Raw genomic sequence first — 22,867 nt, 5'->3', positions numbered from 1 at the left:
TTTTTGGATTAGGTTGTTTGTTTTTTTGATATTGAGCTGCAGGAGTTGCTTGTATGTTTTGGAGATTAATCCTTTGTCAGTTGCTTCATTTGCAAATGTTTTCTCCCATTCTAAGGGTTGTCTTTTCATCTCGTTTATGGTTTCCTTTGCTGTGCAAAAGCTTTTAAGTTTCATTAGGTCTCATTTGTTTATCATAGGATTTTATTTTCTTAATTTGAAATATTTTCTGTAAAATAGCCAAAAGATAGATGAACCCAAACACAGCACCAACTGGTTTTCAGTGAGCTTGTAGAATCCCCCTGTTAGCTGTTTTCTTTACTGATGAGGCTTCAGGTGTCTCCATGTTTCCTCACTGTGAGTAAACATGATTGCTTTTTGCTCTGGAGGGTTGATGGTTCAGATAGCATCCTCTGCTTAGAAGCAATAACTCCTTGTCTTGTCACTCCAGTTCACCACAGAACAGAGGGGCATCAAAGGTAGGTCAGGGAAGCAGGAAATGATAGAATCCCGGACAAGGGAGTCAAACTTTTCCATGAGCACGTTTTCCCTGATGCTGGGAACAAAGCGAGGAGACAAGGACAAAGGACTGGAGGGAGAGAGGAAACAGAGCAGGGTGAATTGTGAGGGTCTAGGATCCCAAGAAGAGGGTCGAAAATTATCGATCTGATTTTAAAAAATACTTCCTTTGAAGCACTGTTGGGACAAAGTTGGACATTCATGGTCCGTAAGGGGAGAAATGGGGTTTTAGGGCCACTTTTGAGACCAGTTCCTCCCCAAGCCATAGAACTCTTTATTCAGAGAAATGCCATATTATTATAAACAAAATACTTCATGACTCTTCTAAGGGCTTGGGCATAAAAACACACAAAGATGTTTACGTGTTTTCCTTTTTGATACAAGAATTACTCAACATCAAAAAGCAAAATACCTTAGTGGTGCAGGGCCTGGCTCATGGCAGGCACCTTGCTGTGCTTGGTGTTTGTTGAGTAGCTGCACAGTGCTCGTTAAATAAATGCACAAGTGTTGTCTTCCCCTGTTGTTTTTTTTTTGTGTGTGTTTTTTTTGCAGTACGCGGGCCTCTCACTGTTGTGGCCTCTCCCGTTGCGGAGCACAGGCTCCGGACGCGCAGGCTCAGCGGCCATGGCTCACGGGCCCAGCCGCTCCGCGGCATGTGGGATCTTCCCGCACCGGGGCACAGACCTGCGTCCCCTGCATCGGCAGGCGGACTCTCAACCACTGCGCCACCAGGGAAGCCCTGGATGTATTTATTTTAAGACAAAAAGAAACTGCTAAGATCACGTATCCCTGAGTTATCCTCTGTAATGTCATGAATGTCTAGAAAGGAAATATGTGTGTTAGGGGAAAATAATGGTTATCAATAGAAAAGTGGTTCCTTCCCCTCCGTGCTCCATCCCGCTCTTTACAGAAGCACATTTGTCTAGGTGACTTGTTGGGAGAAACTAATTCATCCATTCATTCACTCAAAGATCCTTCCACTTAATAGTGCTAGGCCTATGTTTAACATGCTTATTAAATACTGTTACTTTTGTATTGGTGTACAAAGGAAAAAATGATAATAATTGAAAGAAGTTTTGGGTGGTATGTTGCAATACGAAATCAGGACTTGAATGGCTATAATATTTTAACTAACACTGAGTTCTTTGAAACTCCTTGATTATCACAAAGCTAGAAATCATTCCTTATCCTTGATTAGAGAAAAACCTGATTTTCCTTTGCATTGCCTTCTTGAAAGAGATGATGGGGGAAAGTGCCACAGTGAAGAGCTGAAATTGAATCAAAGAATATTGACTCTGTGTCTAGCCCAGCTTGTGCTTTTTCAGTTTCAACACCTCACCAGGAAATACAGAGAGGCTGTTTCCACAATAAAGTCACCTGTGACTAGAAAATTAGTGGGTAGGGAGATCGGAAAACATATCTTCTTCATAGCAATGCTTAAGTGTTTCCCTTTTTAAAAATTTTACCACCGTCCCCGCTTCCTATTTTTTTGTGATTTTAAAGAAAATGCCAAGATTGTGAAGGGACATCTTGGGTGTGGGTGGTGGCTCCCTGAGACTGGACTCATATCCACTGTTGCCTCCAGCCCAGCCACCACGTCATTCCCTTCTGTTAAATGTGTACACAGATTTCATAGATGTACCACAATGGGTGACTGTACCAATCTGAAGCCTACACCCAAGCCACCTTGTTACCCAGGGTTTTAAAGTAGTAGAAGGATACAAAGAAACAGATGTGAGAGGTAATGTGAAGAGTTAACATAACCCAGTAACTAATGGGACACGAAGGATGAGGAAGAGGGCAGAGTCGAGGGTGATGCACATATCCTGGAGAATCATGGAGCCATCATCCAAACAAATAAATTAAACAAGATAATTCAGGAGCTGGAGCCATCTACTATCTGACGTCTTTCTTGGCTGCGTTAATATCACCATTAATTCTCGAACTATGAATGGAAGGAAACAGTACTCACAGCACCACAGTTGCGAGCACTTAGGTTTTCTTCTCTTGCAATGTGCAAATCAGCAGCTGCCAGCTTGTTTTAGAAAGGCTTCTCAATAAGGCTGGGCAGTCTCTCATGCATTAATCCTGTTAGCAGCATACTAGTTATAGATGATTCCTAGCCACAAGCACAGCCCGAGGTGAATGGCAAATGCTCTACAGTAAGGGTTGCTCAAAGAAGTGGCAGGTCCAGAGCCATTTAAAAACTGGAAAGTGGCCTTCTGATAAATAAAACAGCACTTCTGAGGCCGAACATAATTGAATGAGCTTTGTGCTGACAGGAAGACTGAGGAAGCTTTCCTACAGGGCCAGTATGCAAATGTCACTTTCTGGACTTTGTTGATTGCAAAACTGGAGGCAACAGTGGCAACAGGGGTGCATGATGACAGCCAAAAGCAGGGAGGAAAGAGACTTCCCTGTGCCTGTAGAATGACCTAAGACATTAATTGCCACGAGATTCCATTAAGCATGTGCTTTATAACTTCAGGAAGGTACAAATGACACTTAATTTTCTGAGAATTTGCTTTGCAGTGAAAAATTCAAAAGACTGAAATTAACTTAGGTAAATTGATATTTTACCTCATGATTTCAGGAATTTAACAGTGAATACACCTCTTGATGTTGATATGTCTACTGTGGGTCCAATAAAATACAAAAACACATCTTCCCACATTTTGGAGCCCCATCTTTGTTTATTCTCCTTTCTTTGGCATGCCATATATGGCCACTGCTGTGCTATGTTTTGTTATTTATAAAAAATACAGAGCACATTTCAATCCTGATAGATGAAATCGGAATTTTGGCTGAGCTACGGCTCAACTGACTAAAAAAAGGATTTTAAAACTTGATTCTATCTCAACTATAAGATAATTAAGATCTGGGGATCTAATGCACAGCATGGTGACTATAATTAACAATACTGTATTATATAACTGAAAAATTTTGAGAGAATAAATCTTAAATGTTATCCACACACACACATACGTGTACACACACACACAAACTGTAATAGCATGAAGGGATGGAAATGTTAGCTAACCTTATTGTGGTGATCGTTTTGCAGTGTGTACATGTACCTAATCATTATGTTGTACACCTTAAACTTTTATATATTATGTGTCATTAATATCTCAGTAAAGCTGGGGGAAAACCTGATTCTGGAGGTAAATGGATACAAGGGGTACATGTGAGGTTTACCAAATTTTGCATGGTGATTTGGGTTGTGTCTCTGACATGTGGTATATCCTTAGATATATCAGTAAGTACCTCTGTTACATCATCAATGAGAAAACATTGGTAAACTGTTTAAAATTCCTTGGGGGAAAAATGTTAGCAATTTCTACTTAGGAACAGCCTGCATTCCAAAAATTATTCAACTAAGTTGGACAAAATGAGTGCCTAATGTGTGCCAGACATAGTTATTAAGATGGGATACATTTATATACACACAATGGAATATTATTCAACCCATAAAAAAGAATGAAATTTTGCCATTTGCAACAACATGGATAGACCTGGAGGGTATTAAGCTTAGTGAAGTAACTCAGACACAGAAAGACAAATACTGTATGTTATCATTTATATGTGGAATCTAAAAAATAAATGAGTGTATCTAAAAAAATAAAAGCAAACTTACAGATATGGAAAACAAATTAATGGTTACTAGTGGGGAGAGGGAAGAAGGGAGGGGCAAGACAGGGATATGGGATTAAGAGATACAAACTACTGTGTATTAAATAGATAAGCAACAAGGATGTATTGTACAGCACAGGGAAATATAGCCATTATTTTGTAATAAGTTTAAATGGAGTATAATCTATAAAATATTGAATCACTATGCTGTATACCTGAAATTAATGTAATATTGTAAATCAACTATACTAATCAATTATACTTTAATTAAATAAATAAACAAACTTTTCAAAAAAAGTCAGGATACCTTTGCTTACCAGCATTCCTTCACTGGCAAGTTTCTAGTCAGTTTGCAAGTCAGCTATTTATAAATTGGGACATATTTTCCTAAAGAAACAAATTTTAAACCAGTGGTTAGATTCTCAGGCCAATCCTCAAAAGCTAATTTAATTCATAATAAAGTGGAACTCAACTTCTAATAGAATCCTCAAACCTAACAAGCATTTATAGCAGTGATTTTCAACCCTGGCTACACACATCACATTATAATCACCCAGGAAACCTTTTTTTAAAAATTTTTATTAAGTACGAATACCCAGACTATACTCCCAGGACAATAAAATCAGAAACCATTATCAGTAGCAGTGGTGGTAAATGGAGCTTGGGAAAAGGTGCAGAGGATGGAAACAATGCCTCGGGAGAGTGGGGTCAGGGCTATGGCTGGGAAGTGGAGCCAGGGCTCTGGGTGTAAAGAGTGGGATCCCAGTACTGCAGAGGAAGAAATGATGCCCCTGGGAGAAGGAATAGGATTGTGGAATCACAATCATCACATCAGAGATTTGGGCCTCTGATGACAGTAAAGAGTTTTTCCAGAGTGGAAAAATGGTGGAAGGGTCTAGAATATTCAGCCTAGGAACACAAGGATTGTAGCTGCAAAGATGGGGAGGGAGCTGGTCGGCATCACTCACCAGTTCCCTTTAACCTGTTCATAAGGAAGGAAGGCAGCTACCTTCAACCTACTTTCTTATTTTGGGGTGAAGCTTTCACAAAATTTCATGCCTCATATTTCCCCTCTAGAAAAAACAACTATGTATTTCTTTTCATCCTCTTGGCATGATTATGGACACTTAAGACTAAGCAGAGGTAAGGGGAAGAGAGGAGGAATGAAGGGAAGCCAATCCGTGGGCTCCAAAAATAGGAGCAATTCTGTTCATCTACTGCTGCTGTTCAACAGCCTTCAGAGTTCAGTAGCTCTTCTCGTCACTTCTTTGCAGCCCCTTTAAGTCAGAAACATGGGCATAAACTGTTGTCACCAGCTGGTGAAAGCAAATATGCAAGGCAGAGGATCTTCTCCACTGTTTTCCTGTGTCCTTCTCATTTTTATAGCTAGGCGTGGAGATTTCTGACATTTTGTGACTGTTGCAATGTAGGAAAATCTGTGGAGATAACAACATTCTCACGTTTCAGTCAGATGCTCTCAAATAAGAGGAATTTTCTAAGCTCTATTCTGCATTTCTCCTGGCATCTTCTAAGATATATTGCTTTTGCTCTGTGTTCTAGTTCCCACTTTATGAAATTTTGTCTACTCTGGATCAACAATATTACTGGGCTTAATGTATATACAAAACAGAAACTGACTCATAGACGTAGAAAACAAATTTTTAACTACCAAAGGGGATAGAGAAGGGGGGGAGGGGCAAATTAGGGGTAAGGGATTAACAGATACAAACTACTGTATATAAAATAAATAAGCAACAATGATATACTCTATTGCACAGGGGATTATACCCATTATCTTGTAATCACCTTGTAATAATCATTGTATAATGGAATATATATAATTTACAAAAATACTGAATCACTATGCTGTACACCTGAAACGAACACAATATTGTATATCAACTATACTTCAATAAGAAAAATAATTACTGGGCTAGAAGAATTCCAAAGTCACATGAAAGTTACCTCTTCTGATTGGAAGAATGGAATTATTGCCATTAATTTTTCTCTGATCAGAAAGATCGTCCTTAGATAAAAGGACCTAGTACAGGAGAAGTTTTGGTATGGGGAGGGTGTGCACAGGAGGACTTCGCAGGTACAGATTTACTGTAAGCAACAAACACACAGGTCCTTTCCCCAGATTGCCAGCCAACCTGTGTATCAATGCTATGGGAAGACATACCTCCATGAAAGAAATTTTGCTTCACTAGGCAAGGAATCTAGCTCAACTGGAAAATCTGGATAGCTTTCAAACCCTATCCCATCTCAAGAATAGAGAGAACAATGGATTTCTTAGGACTAAAATTCCTGGGCAGAATTAATTTGGAATAACATTCTACCTTAGTGGACAATCAGCTTGTTTAATAGGTGAGACTCCATTAGCTTTGACTGTTTCAAGGAAGATTCCATCACTAAGTCACCTGAATTCGGGTGTTCTTCTGGTGCAGACAGATGTCCCTCTTAGGAATCAGCTGGTATTGGAGTAGAAGAACTAGATAAGTGTCTGTTTGACACATTGATGATAGCCTATAATTTGGCAAAGGTATTGTATATAAGGTAGTCAATGAATCTCAGCCTATTGGAAAAATGACAAATAAAACCTCCTTCTCTAAGTTGGAGACTAAAATTCTCAGTCCCTGAAGACCCATATGTCAGTTGTTACTTCTGACCTTTTCTAATTGAATTATCCTTCTAACTGAATTATCTTTAGTGAGCCAAATAAAAACAACTTTAATAGATGGGGATGATGGGGGTACAGCTTAGCTTTTCCTATTGAAAATAAATATTCCCCTCAAAATAATTTATTTCAGGATTTATTGAGCCATGTAACTCAGAATAGCAATAATAGATTCAGATAGGCAGGAAGTGGCAGCAAAATTGGTCTTTCTTAATCAGAAGAAGGTCAGTGCTGCTTTGTATTTTTTAAATTTCAGTTTTATGTGTAGCTGGTTGCTTGGCTCTGGACAAAGCTGGTTTAATGATGATCCCAGTGATATTGGAGACCTTAGCATCAAGCGTGGATACCCAATTCTCCTTCAATAGGGTGAAACTACCTCAAGTCTCTGTCTTAAATCCTTGTTAAATCCTGTCTTAATCCTTTTCAGTTGTTTAAAAATTATTTTTTAAATTCTGAAACTATGTGTGGTGATGAATGATAACTAGACTTATTGTGGTGATCATTTTGAAATATATACATACAAATGTCAAGCATTATGTTGTACACCTGAAACTAATATTATGTTGTATGTCAACAAGGGCTCAGAAAGCATTTTTGTCAGAAGCAAGTTTGAGTCTGATTCTGTGCTAGAACTATATCTAAAGGAAAAGCTTGGTTTAACTCAATTTCCAGTGAAGTCAAAAAGCTAAGGGAAAGTGAGTCCTTTCTTTTCTCTTCTAAAAACTTAAAGTAGCAGGAAAAAGTCTTTTATCTATTTAGATATTCTCCTACCTGATTACAATTTTTCCTTTTTTTTTTCTCCTTAGTCTTAAGGAAAGTTTATGCAGAAGGAATTGCTGATAAGAGAACTAGGAGAGAAAGCCAAAACCTTCCTTTAATTACCTTTATCAGGTTAGCACAGAACAGGCACCTATGCCTTAGGTAGAGACAGGTGATTAGCATTCAGAATACTGAAGACCACATCGATTTAGGAAGGGCATGATTTCAAGATAAGTTGAAGGGTAAGTTAGAAAGAGGCAACTTATTTAAGCCTCAGTATAGAACTTGGATCAGATCAGATAGTGACTGTTAATAAGAATTAAGGATTCAGTAGATGCAAAGCCCCTAATTATACCTGGAGTATTAAGTAGACTCATTATGTTAGAAAGGATCTTGGAGGTCAACCAATCCAACTTCAAATCTTTGGTTGCAAGGAAGAGATGCCTCCTTCAGCTGACACAAGCCGAAGAGGAGAATTTATTAAAAGGTTGCAGAACCTAAGGGCTGAAAGGAAGCCATGCCTGGGGAATGAAGTAAATCTAGGAACTTGATCTTTATTTTCAGGACTTACCCCTTCCTGCCTCCCTCCCTCCCTCCTTCCCTTCATCCTTTCCTCCTTTCTTTCGTTTCTTTTTTTTTTTTTTTAATTAGAGTATAGTTGCTTTACAATGTTGTGTTAGTTTCTGTTGTACAGCAAAGGGAATCAGCCACACGTATAGGTATATCCCCTCTTCCTTGGATTTCCTTCTCATTTAGGTCACCACAGTACATTAAGTAGAGTTCCCTGTGCTAAACAGTCTGTGCTCATTAGCTATCTATTTTATACATAGTAGTGTATATATAGAAACTCATACAGAGTGAAGTCAGAAAGAGAAAAACAAATATCGTATATTAACACGTATATGTGGAATCTAGAAAAATGGTATAGATGAATTTATTTGCAAAGCAGAAATAGAGACACAGACGCAGAGTACAAACGTGTGGCTATCAAGGGGGGAAAGGGGGGTGGGATGGATTGGGAGATTGGGATTGACATATATACCCTTTATTTCTTTTTAAAGTTGATGTATATATCTACATCAGTGGCCTAAAGCTATTGTTTGAACATGACCATGGCTGAAATCCTAAAACGTGTTTTGAATGGTAAGGCTATAAACACAAATCTATAAAGTGGTGATAATAACTGTGTGCCAAAAATACAGCTAGACATTTATAATCTCTCTAACATGGATTATGTTACTATAACTACAATTACAGAACTTTAGTGATGAAAGACCTTAAGCCTATCTAGGTCAATCCTCTTATTCTGCCACCAAAAAAAAAAAAGAAAATGTGGCCCTAGAAGAAGCAGCATGTTCAAGATTGCCCAGAGAGTTAACAGTAGAACCAGAAGCATTGAGGTCTTTTGATGACTGCTCTATCAGACATGTGATACCTCCTCAGGCAATACTGAGAATGATGGTAACCAAGAAAGAACTTAGTTAAGAACCTGAGTTCTCTGATATGACTGTCTTTGGGCAAGTACTTTATATCTCCCCAAACCTTCATTTGTATAGTGGGGATATTAATACTCCCTATAGGATGGGGTTGTTGTGAGAATTAAATAAAATGACCTATGTACAGCTCTTGGTACAATGCCTAGTACATATAAATGCTCCATAAATAATAGCAGTTATTATTTATCAAAAAAAGTTTACTTAGCTTTTTGCTGCATATCAAATAGCCCTAAAACTCAGTGGCTTACAAGAACATTTATTTACTATTCACAGGTCTGTGATGAGCTATAGCTCTGCTAGGCTTAGCTGAACTTGGCTCTAGTTTGGGGCTCGTATCTGTGTCACGGGACCCAGGCTGAAGGAGCACCCTCTACCTGGGATGTGTTGTTCTCATGATAGAGGGAAGAAGTGTAAGAAATGGGAACCATGTGACACTTCTTAAAATCTCCACTGAGAACTGTCTCAATGTTCACTTCTACTTATGGTCCCTGGGTCAAAGTAAGTCATTTGGCCAAGCCTAAAGTCGTAAGGCAGGAAAGTTACTGACGCATGAGCAAGCCATGTTCAAGGAGGGGACGATCAATGCAATCTATCACAGGAAAGTTGACAGAAAATCTATTGTTGTTGAGAAAAGGGCGTCTATGGTAGCTTGAATAGTCTGAAACTAGAACCCACACAGACTATCCATAATACCTCACGTCCTCAAAATTATGGGCCATTTAGGAAAACCGGAGATCTAGGGAAGTCAACAGTTACTCAGAGTGGAGATTAGGTGTTAGTGTATATAGTGTAATCCCTTCTCCTAGAAGCTTCACTGGGTAAAGGAGATGTTACTATGGAAGTCATTTAGCTCAGCATTTCTAGACCAGAAAGGTATTTCAAAGGGTTCATGTCCTTAAAGCAGCAGTGGTATCCATTTTCATTTCCAATTAATAAAACAAAACAAAACAAAAAAAGCAAACTCAGTAAATTAAATGTTTTTGTAAAAACTGTTTCCCTTTTAAGTGGAACAGGTTGTGAGCCTTCAGGTGTGTATTGAGGAAGTCTTCTTGGAGACTACGTGGAGATTAGATGACTTTGCTCCTGCCTTGTAACTTAGTTTATAACACAGATGAACACCACTGGGTACCTCCAATAGCCTCACACATTTTTAAATTGTTTTTATTCTTAGTCATATATTGTTAACACTTTTCTCAGTTCTGAATTAATGAAGAATTTAACGAGGAAGAAAATATATAATTCTGCCAATTTTCCCCTAGATACTTTTCTCCAGATCCATAAATTTCCTTCAGCTGAAAAAACTAGCTATACGGAACATCAAGATATTTCTAATATTTCAAAACATAATGTAAGGAAAAAAAAAGTCAGTGTTACTTATGCATCCTGTCTCTAACCAATAATTTATTATGGAAATTAAGCACTGATGATGCTTTGAGGTTTCTTCCAGATTAGAGGACAGACCAGAACTACTCTGTATTCCCGTTACTCTCATACCTCAAGTGCAACTACACAGCCCATTCCCTCGGCCTGAAAGGCTCTCCTTCTGCTCCTTTTTCTGCCTGGTGTTCTTCCTTAGCCTTAATCTGCAGCTCAGCTCTCAACTCCTACCTTCCCCAGTTCCCTCCAGCGGTGTCTGTTGCTCTTCCCTCAGTACTCTCATAGCACTCACAGGGGAATTACCCCCTTGATAACCCTATTTTTGAAAATAGTCATCAAGTCTGTCTCCCTGCCTTGACCCTGATTTGAGATCAGGGGCAACTTGGTCTTTCCAGTGCCTGGTGCAGTGCCTCACACCTACAGTCCACTCAGTGAATCTTTCTTGAAAGGACGAGGGAATCAAAGGTTTATAAGATTAGAAACAGGAGAAGTCATGGGGAGAGCATTTCAGGAAGAAGGAACATGTACACAAGTCAAGAGAAAAAAAGACAGAGGCTGACACATACAAGATGTGCTAAGGAGTCATAAATGGACCCATGTGACTAGACATAGGAGTTCAGGAAGAGAAGTCCTGGAAAATACAGTGGGAGGTCAAGTTTGTCAGGGGAGGGCCCTGAGAAAGACCCATTGCCTTAGTCTGCTTGGGCTGCTATAACAAAATACCATATACTGGGTGGCTTAAACAACAGAAATTCATTTTCAGATAGTTTTGGAAGCTGGTGGTCCAAGATCAAGATGCCGACATGGTCAGTTTCTGGTGAGAACTCTCCTTCTGTCTTGTAGCCTTCTTGCTATGTCCTCATATAGCATGAAAGGAGAGAGCTCTGGTGTCTCTTTCTCTTCACATAAGGGCAATAATCCCATCAGTAGGGCACCATCTTCACGACTAATTACCTCCCAAAGGCCCCATCTCGATACACCATCACGGTGGTGGGTTAGGGCTTAAACATATGAATTTGGAGGGGATACAATTCAGCCAATACTGAATGGTTATGGAACCAGTCCTGCCTTAGTGAAATTGCCCAAAGAGATCTCCACTATCCATCCTTGCCATTCCTGAGGTTCCATTGTTCATTTAAAAAACTGAATGAAATCCCAGAAATCAACTTTTCCAGTTGAGAGGGCTTTAAAGCCCAAGGGTAAGAGCAAAAAACCTTTTAATTTCTGAGATGAATGAAAAAAGTAATCTTTGTGAGTGGTATCTGCCATTTCTACAGCAGTCATAAATCATATCTTTGGGAGCTATACCATTTTACTTTTAAATGTACATTTTGAAAAGAACACAGTCATTTCTTATTATGCTCCTTTTGTACAATTTCATGGCATTCATCACTAGTCATAGAGTCCTGTTGATTCTACGGCAAGAAAATTATTTGTTATATTTACAGTCCAAGAGCCTACTGATTAGCACAGGCATTTTGCATTAGCGGATTGGATTGGTACTACAGTCCTCTAAGATTTATGGCTTTCTCCATTTACCCGTGGTCCATTTTTCATTATTTTCCAGGCCTAGATTCCTTTCATTTGGTGCATTCTCTTAGGAATCATCCACCGTATGACGTTTTTATCCATTTGAAAAGTTTATGTCCATTTGCAAATGATTCAAGCCAAGATGGGGAGTTCTGCCGCCTGATTTGCAGAAAGTTGTTGCTGCCTAAAGATTTGCTGGGCATGTCCCACTGACAGATAGTACAAATATACAGTGTTAATACAATGGGCAAACTCCAGAGTATTACCATAGCTCCCGACTGTCGAATGACATACAAAAATATATGACTTGGGGACAGCTGAAATTGCTTCCACACTTTGAGCTCTGCTTTCATTAGACTGGTTCACAATATTAGATTGAATCCCAAGGTGCTACTGATAATCACCAGCTGTTTTTCTTGGCTAGTCTCTTTGTTTAAATGTATTTTTTCATTATCCATGTGCTTTTGAAAAAAAAATGCGGGAAGAATGTTTTTAATTGAATAATCTGTATTCTGTCAGGTAGTCTGTCTCCCTAGGAAGGTATATGGAAACTTACTTTCTATTTTTATTTATCCTGCCAGTGTAGTATATTGATGAGAGAACTGAGATCCAATAGTGTTAAAACAAGACATAAAATGTTGATTAATTCTTTTATAAAATTTCCTTTTTGCTCCTGAGTATAGCAGATTTCAGAAACTGCTGCCAATATTGTGCTGTCCAATAAACCTCCATTGTTGGGAGGGTCTGGATCTTCTCTGGGCTTTAATAAATGATGATTATGTTTTTGAAATTTTCGCTTGGAATGCCCCAGGCCTTGTTTGCATTAGCTCACGGAAGAAATGAATTAGAAACGGTAGGACCAAAGGCCCCCAAAGGAACCATTCCATGAAGAAGAGGCAGGCACAGAGATGGAGGCAAGTGGACTCCTCATCCTTGTTCCTTGACACTTGTTTCCCTTCCTCATTGTACATCCCCCATTGTAGGCTACGACCCGCCCTTTGGGTTCAGGCCAAGTGAATTTGCTGATTCCTAGGGCTGTGTTGAAAGATAAGGTATTAATTCAGTATTGACCAAACCTGAATGGCTTCAGATAGACTTGTCAAAAAGGAGAAGGAAGTAAGATGCTTGGCTGGTGAGGAAAGCCAGTGGGACAGTGAGAAGCCAGAGTGGGAACTGTAGATAAGGAGAGCCTGGAGAGCCTGCATTTGGAGTCAGAGACATCCCCATGACAAACCCCCCTGAGCCAAAGACCATACACCAGGGAGTCGAGAAGTCTACTGCCCTCTTTGGGCTCAGGGGAGCTTGGAACAGAGAGGAATCTGGTGAAATGTGAAAGAGAACTTATTACACAGGACATACCCCACAACAGAGAACTGTCTCATTTAAAATAGGCCGAGATTAAAATATCCTAATATAGAGAAAGTGCTATTATTTTGCCCTTCAAAGTATAAGCTTCTTGAGTTCAGAACCCAAGTCATTGAGCTAATGGTGCTCAATAATTAGAGCATCCTGTGACTAGATAATAAGTTGAATGTATTTTAGTTTTCTTTTGAAAAGTAACCATTTCTGTTTCCTCAGTTCCTCCCCTGAAATTACCCCACAGGGAAATGTCACTCACTAGAAAGTTTCAGCTTGCCAGGCAATAGGAAAAAAATGCTTCATAATATGTTTCCAGAAAGGAGAAGGTGAGGGAGCGTGCTCAGAAGCAAGCGTGCAGGTGAATGAAGGATGCTGACAGACACAAACAATGAGACTGATAAAAATAAGGCCAGCAGGACAGACAACGAATCCCTGTGGCCATGTGATGGCCTTTAGACATCAAGGAACGGGGTAAACATCAAGGGGCATGGTAGCTTATATTTTATTGGTAATAAACTAGATGAAAGATCATATTTTAAATGATATGCCTTCAAGCAGGTGCTACATCAAGGTGTTGACAACATCATTTTTCCAAGAGATGAGCAAGTAAATTTAAGTAGTTTCCAAGTGGTAACTATCTTGATTACCAAGGAGCGGTGGGATGCAAAGCTTGGCCGGTGGAAACAAATGATTGACAGCTTCCTTTTAACACTCCTGCCTTTATTTTCCCCTGCATGGCTCATTATTCTGCTGCAGTAATTTACGCTTTCCTATTGTACTGAATTAGGGGCTTAAATTCTCTTAGCATCCCTATGGGAATCTTGATTGTTTATTTGTATATGACAATAATTGTTTTCATCGATCCCCAAATGTGGAAGGTATAAAAAGTGCCATGGCTGATGGCCAGCTGGTACATAGTGTTGCGTGCATGAGTGACGAATTACAAGACAATATTTGGTCCCAGAGGAGACCCTTTTAGAATTTTTTTAAGGCATCTGATGGTTATCACTAGGTCTCTCTAAGCTGAAAAGCATAAACAACTTCATGTACATCAGCTCAAGTCTTTTTGTTATTGTTTTTATTGAACCTCCAAAGGTCTACTAGGGTGTATAATTTATACTTCCTCCTTTCTAGTACACCCACACAGCAGGAGAGTTTAGAAATGGTGCAGCTACAAGAATTCCCAGATACAGTGCCATCCAAGCCAGTGAATTCCCTTAGGGACCCAGATCAGCAGGGCATTTATTCAGAAGAATTCCTGTATTGATCCAGCAGCTGCCATTATTCCACTGCAAGTATTGCTATATGGACATTTGCTCTGAGTATTTTGAGAAGAAACCACTTTGCTAGCCCCGGCAAGTATTATCGGTAGGAAACCTCACATGATATCACATCCCAAATATATCAGAGGCACCAGGGAAAAAAATGCAACTGTCTAATTAAGTGCTGTTTGTAGGACGGGGCACTTGGGCAGCATGAACCTCCCAGTCTGAATCAAATGCAACACAGCTTGCTTGAAGAGCTGTTGAGCTAATTATTATGATGTCTATCCAGAAACCAAATAAATTAGGTTAGGCTTAAAAGTAATCAATATCAGAAATTTCCTTATTAGGGGGTGAGATGGAAAGATCTTTGACCAGATGCCAAACCCTGAAATTCCTGACCCTCTTTTCCTGTGGTAAAGAGAAGATAAATATGTAGAGAAATCACTTTGACGGTTGTACCCTATGGGGTTCTGTTCTGAAAGCTTGGCTGTTGAACTCTCAGACATGACTATCTGGGCTGGATCAGAGTGAACCAGGGGAGCTTATTTTGCAGAGGAGGGGTCCATATGTCACACAAATGATCCCCCCTTTATTCCAGGGCTCTAATATTATTTTGGTCCTTGACAGCAACTCTGTGGAGGGACTGGCTCCTGGAAAAATGCATAAAAAGAAAAACAATTTGCCCTAATTTAGATTTTTTTCTCGCTCAAATTAAGCTTTACCCTCAATGCTATGGCTGTGCCTTTGGTCTTAGCCATTCCAACACCTTCCATGAGCAATCGTGTGAAAGAGGAAAACATGGAGCTTCTCCCTCCAAAATTTAGTGACTGTAGCCACTACCATCGCCAGGTAAAACTGTATACCCTTTCTATATACACCCCAGGCATTTAATGGCATGCCCATCACACAAGTGTGCATTAAATGTGACCTGATCAATTAATATGCTTGTTAATTACCCATCCAACACACGTGGAACATGGAACTGCCAAATGGCTAAAGAATAAAACAGATTGACCACTGAAGGTGATGATTGCAGAATCATTTGATTTTAAAATTAGAAGAAACCTTAGATAAGACTAGTTGAACTATCTCACTTTAGAGACAAGGAAACAAAGATGACCCAAAGAGGCCAAATAAGTTGTCCAAAGCTTGACATTTGAGTAGTGGCAAAGCCGGAATGGGAAACATCCTCACTTCTGTTCTGTACTGCACTTGGTACTGACTCTGAAACTCCACTTTGTTACACTGATTGTGACTAATTGTGTTAACACGTGTGCCTCCCTCCACTAGACCGTGTGCTCTTTAAGAAAATATCCCATATTCATCACCAGCTCCTAGCAGAGTCAGTGGCATATAATAGGATCACAATGAATGTTTGTTGAAAAACATGCATAAATGGGTGAATATGTGAGACCTGTCTTTTCTCATCATGTGCAAATAGATGCTGTCATTTTAGTGATCTCTACTAGCGCTTGGTCAGCCTAGTAATGGAGAAGGATAGAGAGGATTAGAAGGTAGAAAAAGTAGAAGGAAAAGGCAAGAAGAGGGGGAAAAATACAATTCAGCAGGAATAATAACTGGAACAAATCAGTACATAGATAAAATTTCTAGTTTCGATATGGGAGCTTTTAGTCAAGACTGTTCTTCTGATCTCTCCCAATTTTTTTTTTTTTTGTGGTACGCGGGCCTCTCACTGCTGTGGCCTCTCCCGTTGCGGAGCACAGGCTCCGTATGCGCAGGCCCAGCGGCCGTGGCTCACGGGCCCAGCCGCTCCGCGGCATGTGGGATCTTCCCGGACCGGGACACGAACCCGTGTCCCCTGCATCGGCAGGCGGACTCTCAACCACTGCGCCACCAGGGAAGCCCTCAAATGACTTTTTAAGCATAGGGTGCTTTAAGCAGTTCCCATCATTGCTTCTCCTCCTCAGACCCCAGAATGCAGGACTGACTGCAGCTTCCATTCTATTATAAGCCAACTTGCTCTTTTGTGTCTTCCCCTCCCTGTGGCATGTCTTCCCACCGATTTGGCGCCTGCTCCTAACCCATGCTGCTGCTAGTGTTCCTATCACAGAGGAAAGTGCATGTAACTTAATGTGATCCTGTTTCTGGAATGTTTTCTATTTAGAAGACACACCAGGAGATACAAAGGAAGTCGATTTACATAGCGGCATTTCAGACTCAGTGACAAATAGGCAGAGGGGATGGATATAAATGCTCTGGGTCTGCTTCTCCTTCCAAATCAACCAAAGGCGATGAAAATAAAGGTTAAAAATCCAGTTATCAACCGCCACTGTGAGTCTGAAATGCTTGCCTGTTTTAAGTGATTTGATACCAAGTGGTGCCTGTTTAAAAAAAAGGAATCAAAGGATTCAGGGTCCTAATTGTAGCACACTGATGGCTTGGTCCTGGAGAACTGCAGCAAGGATATTGGACCTCAGTGGGAACAACTACTGGCTGGAGTGCTGTATCAGTGGTGAAGTGTTGGTTTGGAGAAGAGCTGGCCATGTTCTAGTTTACCAAGACATCTAGATGGAAGATAGGAAACATAGTCTTTTTAAGGCGGTGGTGCTACATAGTTGCCAAACAACCTGGGTGACCCAGATGCCCCTACGGGGAAAGGTTTAAGCAGATAGGCAGTCATCTGTTTTGGATGGATTGGGTTGTCTTGGCTAAAGACAAATATGGAGATCAAATATTCCCTTGAACCATTTGGAACTTGACAGAATCCTCCAATCAGCACTTATCTAATTACTCTCCCCGTTCAGTTACTGTACTTCCCACCTCTTCCTTAAACATACAAGCACACTCCTCATATTTGTGAGATGGAACACTTCCTGGGACACTCTTCTCTCATACGGTCTGTTAAGCAAGGGGCATCTGTCGCTTATCACCAGGAGTAGAAGTCCAAACACTTCTGCCCACTGTATCTTGGTATTGGAGTCACAAAAGAAAACACAACACAGTCAAGCACTGGATGGAAAAATGGTATCCTCACACAGAGAAGAGATAGAGCAAGGTCAGCTCTAATAGTGGGCATCGGTCCCCCACAGCCAGCAGGTCCCTCCCAGCAGCTGACACAGGCTCTTGGCCTGCATGCAACCCTCTTGTGCCACAGAACAAAAGACCCCATCCCCTTTTTAAAGGAGATGGATATAGCAGTGAGGTTAGCCATGTGCCATATGACACTTAAGCAAACGCGTACACCTTGACTGTGAAACAGAGAAAGATATTCACACACAGGGTGATAAGTCCAGCACAGGCTGTGAGAACTCCTTGGTAAGGAAGTGTTCGGGGCCCAAGGCCCACTCTTATGTGACCAAGAGGGCGTTGAAAGGCTACCCACGTGAGGCTGCCTTTCCAGTACGGCTTACACGGTTTCTTCCCATTCACCCTCTCCCACCCCCTTTTCTCCCAGATCTTTGCTTCTGTTATCATAAAGGCCTTCCCTGATCAACCTTTATAATATAGTCACCTCCAGATCCAATCCTATGGACTGCAGGAAGACAAAAGCCTTGGTTTTTGTGATAATTACCGCATCCACGGCACTTACAACGGTGAGGGGCACAGAGTAGGTGTGGTGTTCAATAACAGCGTATTAAAGAGATTGGTATGATAGGTCTTACAAAGGAAAAGTCTTGTCTCATGATGCCTGGAAAACAGTGAAGGAAAACTTTTCAGATGCTTTCACAGACCAAGTCATTCACCTGCACTGCATCCAATTTTCACTTAGCAAGCCTCAGAGAAAGTGACATATCCAGGTAAGTAAGATAACACCATTATCACTCAGCTCCCATCAGGGCTCCAAGCAACTTTAGAAAACCTGTCCTCTGATATACAGTACTAATTTGTGTCTTACGGAAAATCAAATAAATTATTTTTCACCTGAAGGGAGCAGGGTTATTTGACTCCAGATATTCACCATTTGGCTTCTCTTCCATACAACATAGCTTCTAGGCTTAAGGTACTAAGAGTGAGAGCATGCCTATAAATTATTCAGAGATAATTCAAAATAAGTGTGTATCTTTGACAGATTGTCAAGTTTCCTTATGTTTTTTCCTGATAACAAGGGCTATGTTTTTGATAAAATGTTGCCCGTTTCTCATCACACTTTGCTGTTGCTCTGTGTATGTCTTCTGTGTTGTTTTGTTTTGTTTGTCATTGTTTGTTTTTGTTCCGCCTACAGAGTCCAGTCTGGCTCTTATCTCAGCACGGGTTGGTTTACCTTCATTCTGGCCATGGATGCCTGTTACGGCATTCACGTCTACGGGATGATAAATGACACCTATTGCAAGTAAGATCACAGGAAATTATTTTTATGCATCTCCAATTCTGATATGTTGTCAAAATATCACAATTCATTTTAATATCATAAATCTGAGAAACAGATAAAGCAACAATTATTTCCCAGCATTCTTTGCTGACATGACATTTTATTGTCAGTGTATCAAGTTGTGACTTTTAGGGATGATAAAAAAGAAAAATATTTACCACAGTCTAATGTCAAATGTCAGAAGGAACATTTTTCCCTTAGTCTGAGGCATATCAGGGACTTGTGGCTTGGAAATACAGAACAAGTTCAGTGGTTATTTAATTTGCAAAGCAGGTTTGTCATTTCTGCTGCTCTAATGGTTGATAGATGGCTATCTACTCAATGGTTGTATTTGATCTTGAAGGCCAAAATGTCCTGAAGCCTCAGAGAAGCTGATACCTTAATGAGAATTCCTGGAAATTATATTTCACTACTAAGTGAGTAATCTGCCAGATCCTTATTTAAAATGGGTATGTTTATCCACAGTATATTCCTGCTGGTGGGATAGTTTCTAAGTAGATAATAAAACAAACGTTTCATGCTTCATATTTCCCTACCAACAATTGGCACAATATAATTCAGAGAGTGTTTTAATCATATTGTCAAAATGGTAACTAAGCCACAATCTTCATAATCAAATATTTCTACCCTAACTATAAGCATAATGGAGCACAGATGAACCAAATATCTTACTCTGAAAAATCACTAAGCTCTTCAAGCTCTGCAAGAGCGATCAGGTTATCCAAAGTTTGTTTCCATTATACACCATTTCCTCCTTCAAAGGATAGCTATATTTTTGCATGTAATTGGTGTGATGTATAAATTTTATTTGATTTATGAAAGCACTAAGGATCTGGTATGTCTTCCTAAAAGCTTTTATGTATACTAGCTTTTAACTGAGTTCATGGACAAGAATCATGCATGGGTTTGCAAGTAAATGCATTTACTGGGCACATAATGGAGTCTTGTAAATGAATACTTCATTCTTCATCTCAGTCTTTCTCTCCTTTTCTTTATTTCTTTTCTAGGACAGAAGGGTATAGAAAAGTCCCCTACCATTACTATGAACAAGGAAGAGACGAATGTGATGAATATTTTCTTCATGAACACGCCCCATATGGGGGGCATAGGTTTATCACGGAAAAGAAAGTGTTTGCTAAATGGGCCAAGAAACACAGGATAATATTTACACACCCAAACTGGACAGTGTCTTGATGTTGGCTTTTCTGACCTTGCCACACCACTTGACATGATCATGATACTGCAACTGTGATGCTAATGATGCTGATGCTGGTGATGATAAAGACAACAACAATGATGATCAAGTTTCTGTGCATTCTCAGATATGGACGGTGATTCTGCCAGTTATTTGAACTTGGGATTTCGTGGAGGGTAGTTGTGCTCATTACGTTCTTTCTGAAGGTTCAACATTTCATACTGCACTTTATAATCTAACTGGAATTGAAATAAAGGCCAGTAACATGACAGGCATGACCTAAGAAATGGGAAGATTATCCTTCAAAGTAGTTGCCCAGGATTCTTGGACAGTGAGTAACTTCCAAAAGCCCTGGGATTGGGTCTCATGAGGCAAGGTTATTGACTCTTCTGTCTGTTGAACCTGAGCAGCTCCACCATCTTGAAGAATGGTTGATTGTCAAACACTGACCCAGGGAATGCTTTCTGGGTACAAGGGTCTTGCCACAGTAACTAGTTGGCCTGGGGGCAGGAAAGGAATCTCTTCCTGACTTACCATCTTCCTACAGTACCTCCTACAGCTAAAGCCTCAGGCCATTTCCTAATTCACAAGGAAGATATGGACATCCTACCCACCAGGATTACTTGACTATCTCAAACACTTCATTCAAAATGGGCTAACTAGCAAATCTTTTTGAATTTCTACTCTCATCACTCCATTCTTACTACCCCCCAAAATGTAACTAAACATATTACTAGAATGGTCTGTATTAATGTTTAGTTATTTTTGGTTGAGTGCTAACTATTTCAGAAAGCTATTTAACAAGTCAGATACCAACACTGTAGTAACATAGACTGTGAAAACATTCTTAAAACATAACCAAAAGGGTTTACTAACTCTGCTTCAACATCCAACAACACAAAATTTTATGCTTTTTAAAATCATGAAACAGGGAAAGCAAAGCATATTTTTACATCAATTTGTATCCTACCATACTTCATAATATATATTTGTATATTCAAATTTCTATTTTTTAGGCCCAAGATGTGTCTCTCCACACATTTCATTATCATTGCCAAGTGCCAACTGTTAGACATGGAGAGGAAATGATTCCTTGTATTTAATCTGACCAGAGCTTTTGCCTTCTTGGGGTTTATTTTCCCCAAACTGTATCAGTTGCTATACCATAATAACAACAATAATAATGACCATGATGTCCAAAGTGCTTTGTCATGTAGAGTCCTTTCACATATGCTGTCCCATGTGATGCCCTTGACCACCCCATCAGGCTATTGCCTATGCATTCTGACGTATTAGCAGATGATCTCTAATTTGTTAATTGCTACGATATATTCCAGATTGCTCCCCTTGCTAATATTTGTATAGAATAGAGTTTATGTAGACTAGTAACCAATTGATTTCAGTGCCAAATACATTGTATTATATCAGGATTACGCAAAAAGTATCCCAAGAATGACCCTGGCCATAAACTAGGAATCCTGTGAACAAAAGTACTTTTGATTTTTTTTTTCCGTGGCTCTATTTAGGTGGGGAAAAGACGAGGTAGCAGAGATAACAGGAAGAAATAAAAGCAAAGAAATACAGTTTCTCGTCCCCATCTTAAGATTACTTTGTTCTCCATATATTCATTGCTCATTAACTATTAGAGGGTTGATTTGCTGAGAGAGTAGCTGAGAGACCAAAAACATCCTTACCAATGATTCAAAAGACAAAAGCTGGGCTTAACTTACAGCCTGTTTTTGAGGCTGGAAGTGATGATGCATTTCACCTTGGGAGCCCTTTCCAGGTCTCTACCAGTGCTAAGTCCCATGATAGGCTACCTTTAAAATGGTCCATCTTGGGCAAAAGCCTCTTTCCTGCTCTTTTCTGCCATTTTAATACCTCAATATTCACATCCATAAAAATGACCAAGTGCCACTTCCATTGTTGGAACTATTATCATTGTTATTCTTTTGTTGCTTCCTTATGTGATTTTCAGTTCTACGTATGCTAGTTTTTGTGAGCTAATGATGGATATAAATGCCCACTCAAAGAAAAATAAACAGATGAAAATGTCAAAATTGTAATACAGACTGTTTTTCCTCCCTGTCGTGATACCGAAGTTCCACTTTTAAATAAAAAGGAAGCTTGGTTATCAGAGTGTTTCAGGGAATGACATAATGTAATTTATTTAGTTTCCTGGTAAATGGAGGACCAACCCTATTTGTTTTAGCCCTTACTAATGAGAAACTTTGGAAAACATCCTTGCTCTCCTACTTCACTGTCGCACTGTCTGATGGAGACTTTTGCAGAGCCCTGCATCCCTCACTCTATGACAGTAGGTGTGTGTAGAATAGGCAGTGTTTCCTTTGGAGTGGTAAGGGGGGCCTACCCTTCCCTCCCTTCCCTTTTTTTCCTTAACTAAACCCCAACTCTACACTTTTTATTGTTGTCTCTAATCTCTTTTTTTCTAAAATTGGGAAACAAAAACCAGATTATTCTTAACGTGGAGACCTAATTGAATGACTCCCAGTGTCGTCATCATTTTGATAGAATCACATGACTTATTTTTCTCTGCATGCTTAATGTTCTCTGCTTCCATTTCCTGTTCTTCTTTACCCTCAGCTTCCTAATGTGGAAATATAAAGTGGAAATTTAAAGTCTAATTTCTCCCATGTTGAGAAATTTTCCATCTAAGATTTACTGATAGAGAAGAGAATGGTAAAGGAGCAATTCAAGGAGAGACCTTTG

The 22,867-nt window shown here is 39.8% G+C and overlaps 1 protein-coding gene across 2 annotated transcripts in view; it reads left to right on the top strand.

Annotated features, from left to right (window-relative positions):
• Positions 1–20,568, top strand: part of ST6GALNAC3 (ST6 N-acetylgalactosaminide alpha-2,6-sialyltransferase 3) — a 580,256-nt gene extending 559,688 nt beyond the window's left edge. For both annotated transcript variants that reach the window (XM_028489248.1, XM_024119567.2), the window contains 2 exons: positions 18,796–18,903; positions 19,950–20,568. In XM_028489248.1, the coding sequence (XP_028345049.1) occupies positions 18,796–18,903; positions 19,950–20,136 (295 nt within the window). In that variant the 3' untranslated portion in view covers positions 20,137–20,568. The remainder of the gene's footprint in view (positions 1–18,795; positions 18,904–19,949) is intronic.
• The last annotated feature ends 2,299 nt before the right edge of the window (positions 20,569–22,867 follow it).

The sequence above is a fragment of the Physeter macrocephalus genome, chromosome 4 (genome assembly GCF_002837175.3).
Source record: "Physeter macrocephalus isolate SW-GA chromosome 4, ASM283717v5, whole genome shotgun sequence".
Taxonomy (NCBI): domain Eukaryota; kingdom Metazoa; phylum Chordata; class Mammalia; order Artiodactyla; family Physeteridae; genus Physeter; species Physeter macrocephalus.
The sequence above is the reverse complement of the archived record's forward strand: the minus strand, read 5'-3'. Positions and strand labels throughout refer to the sequence as shown.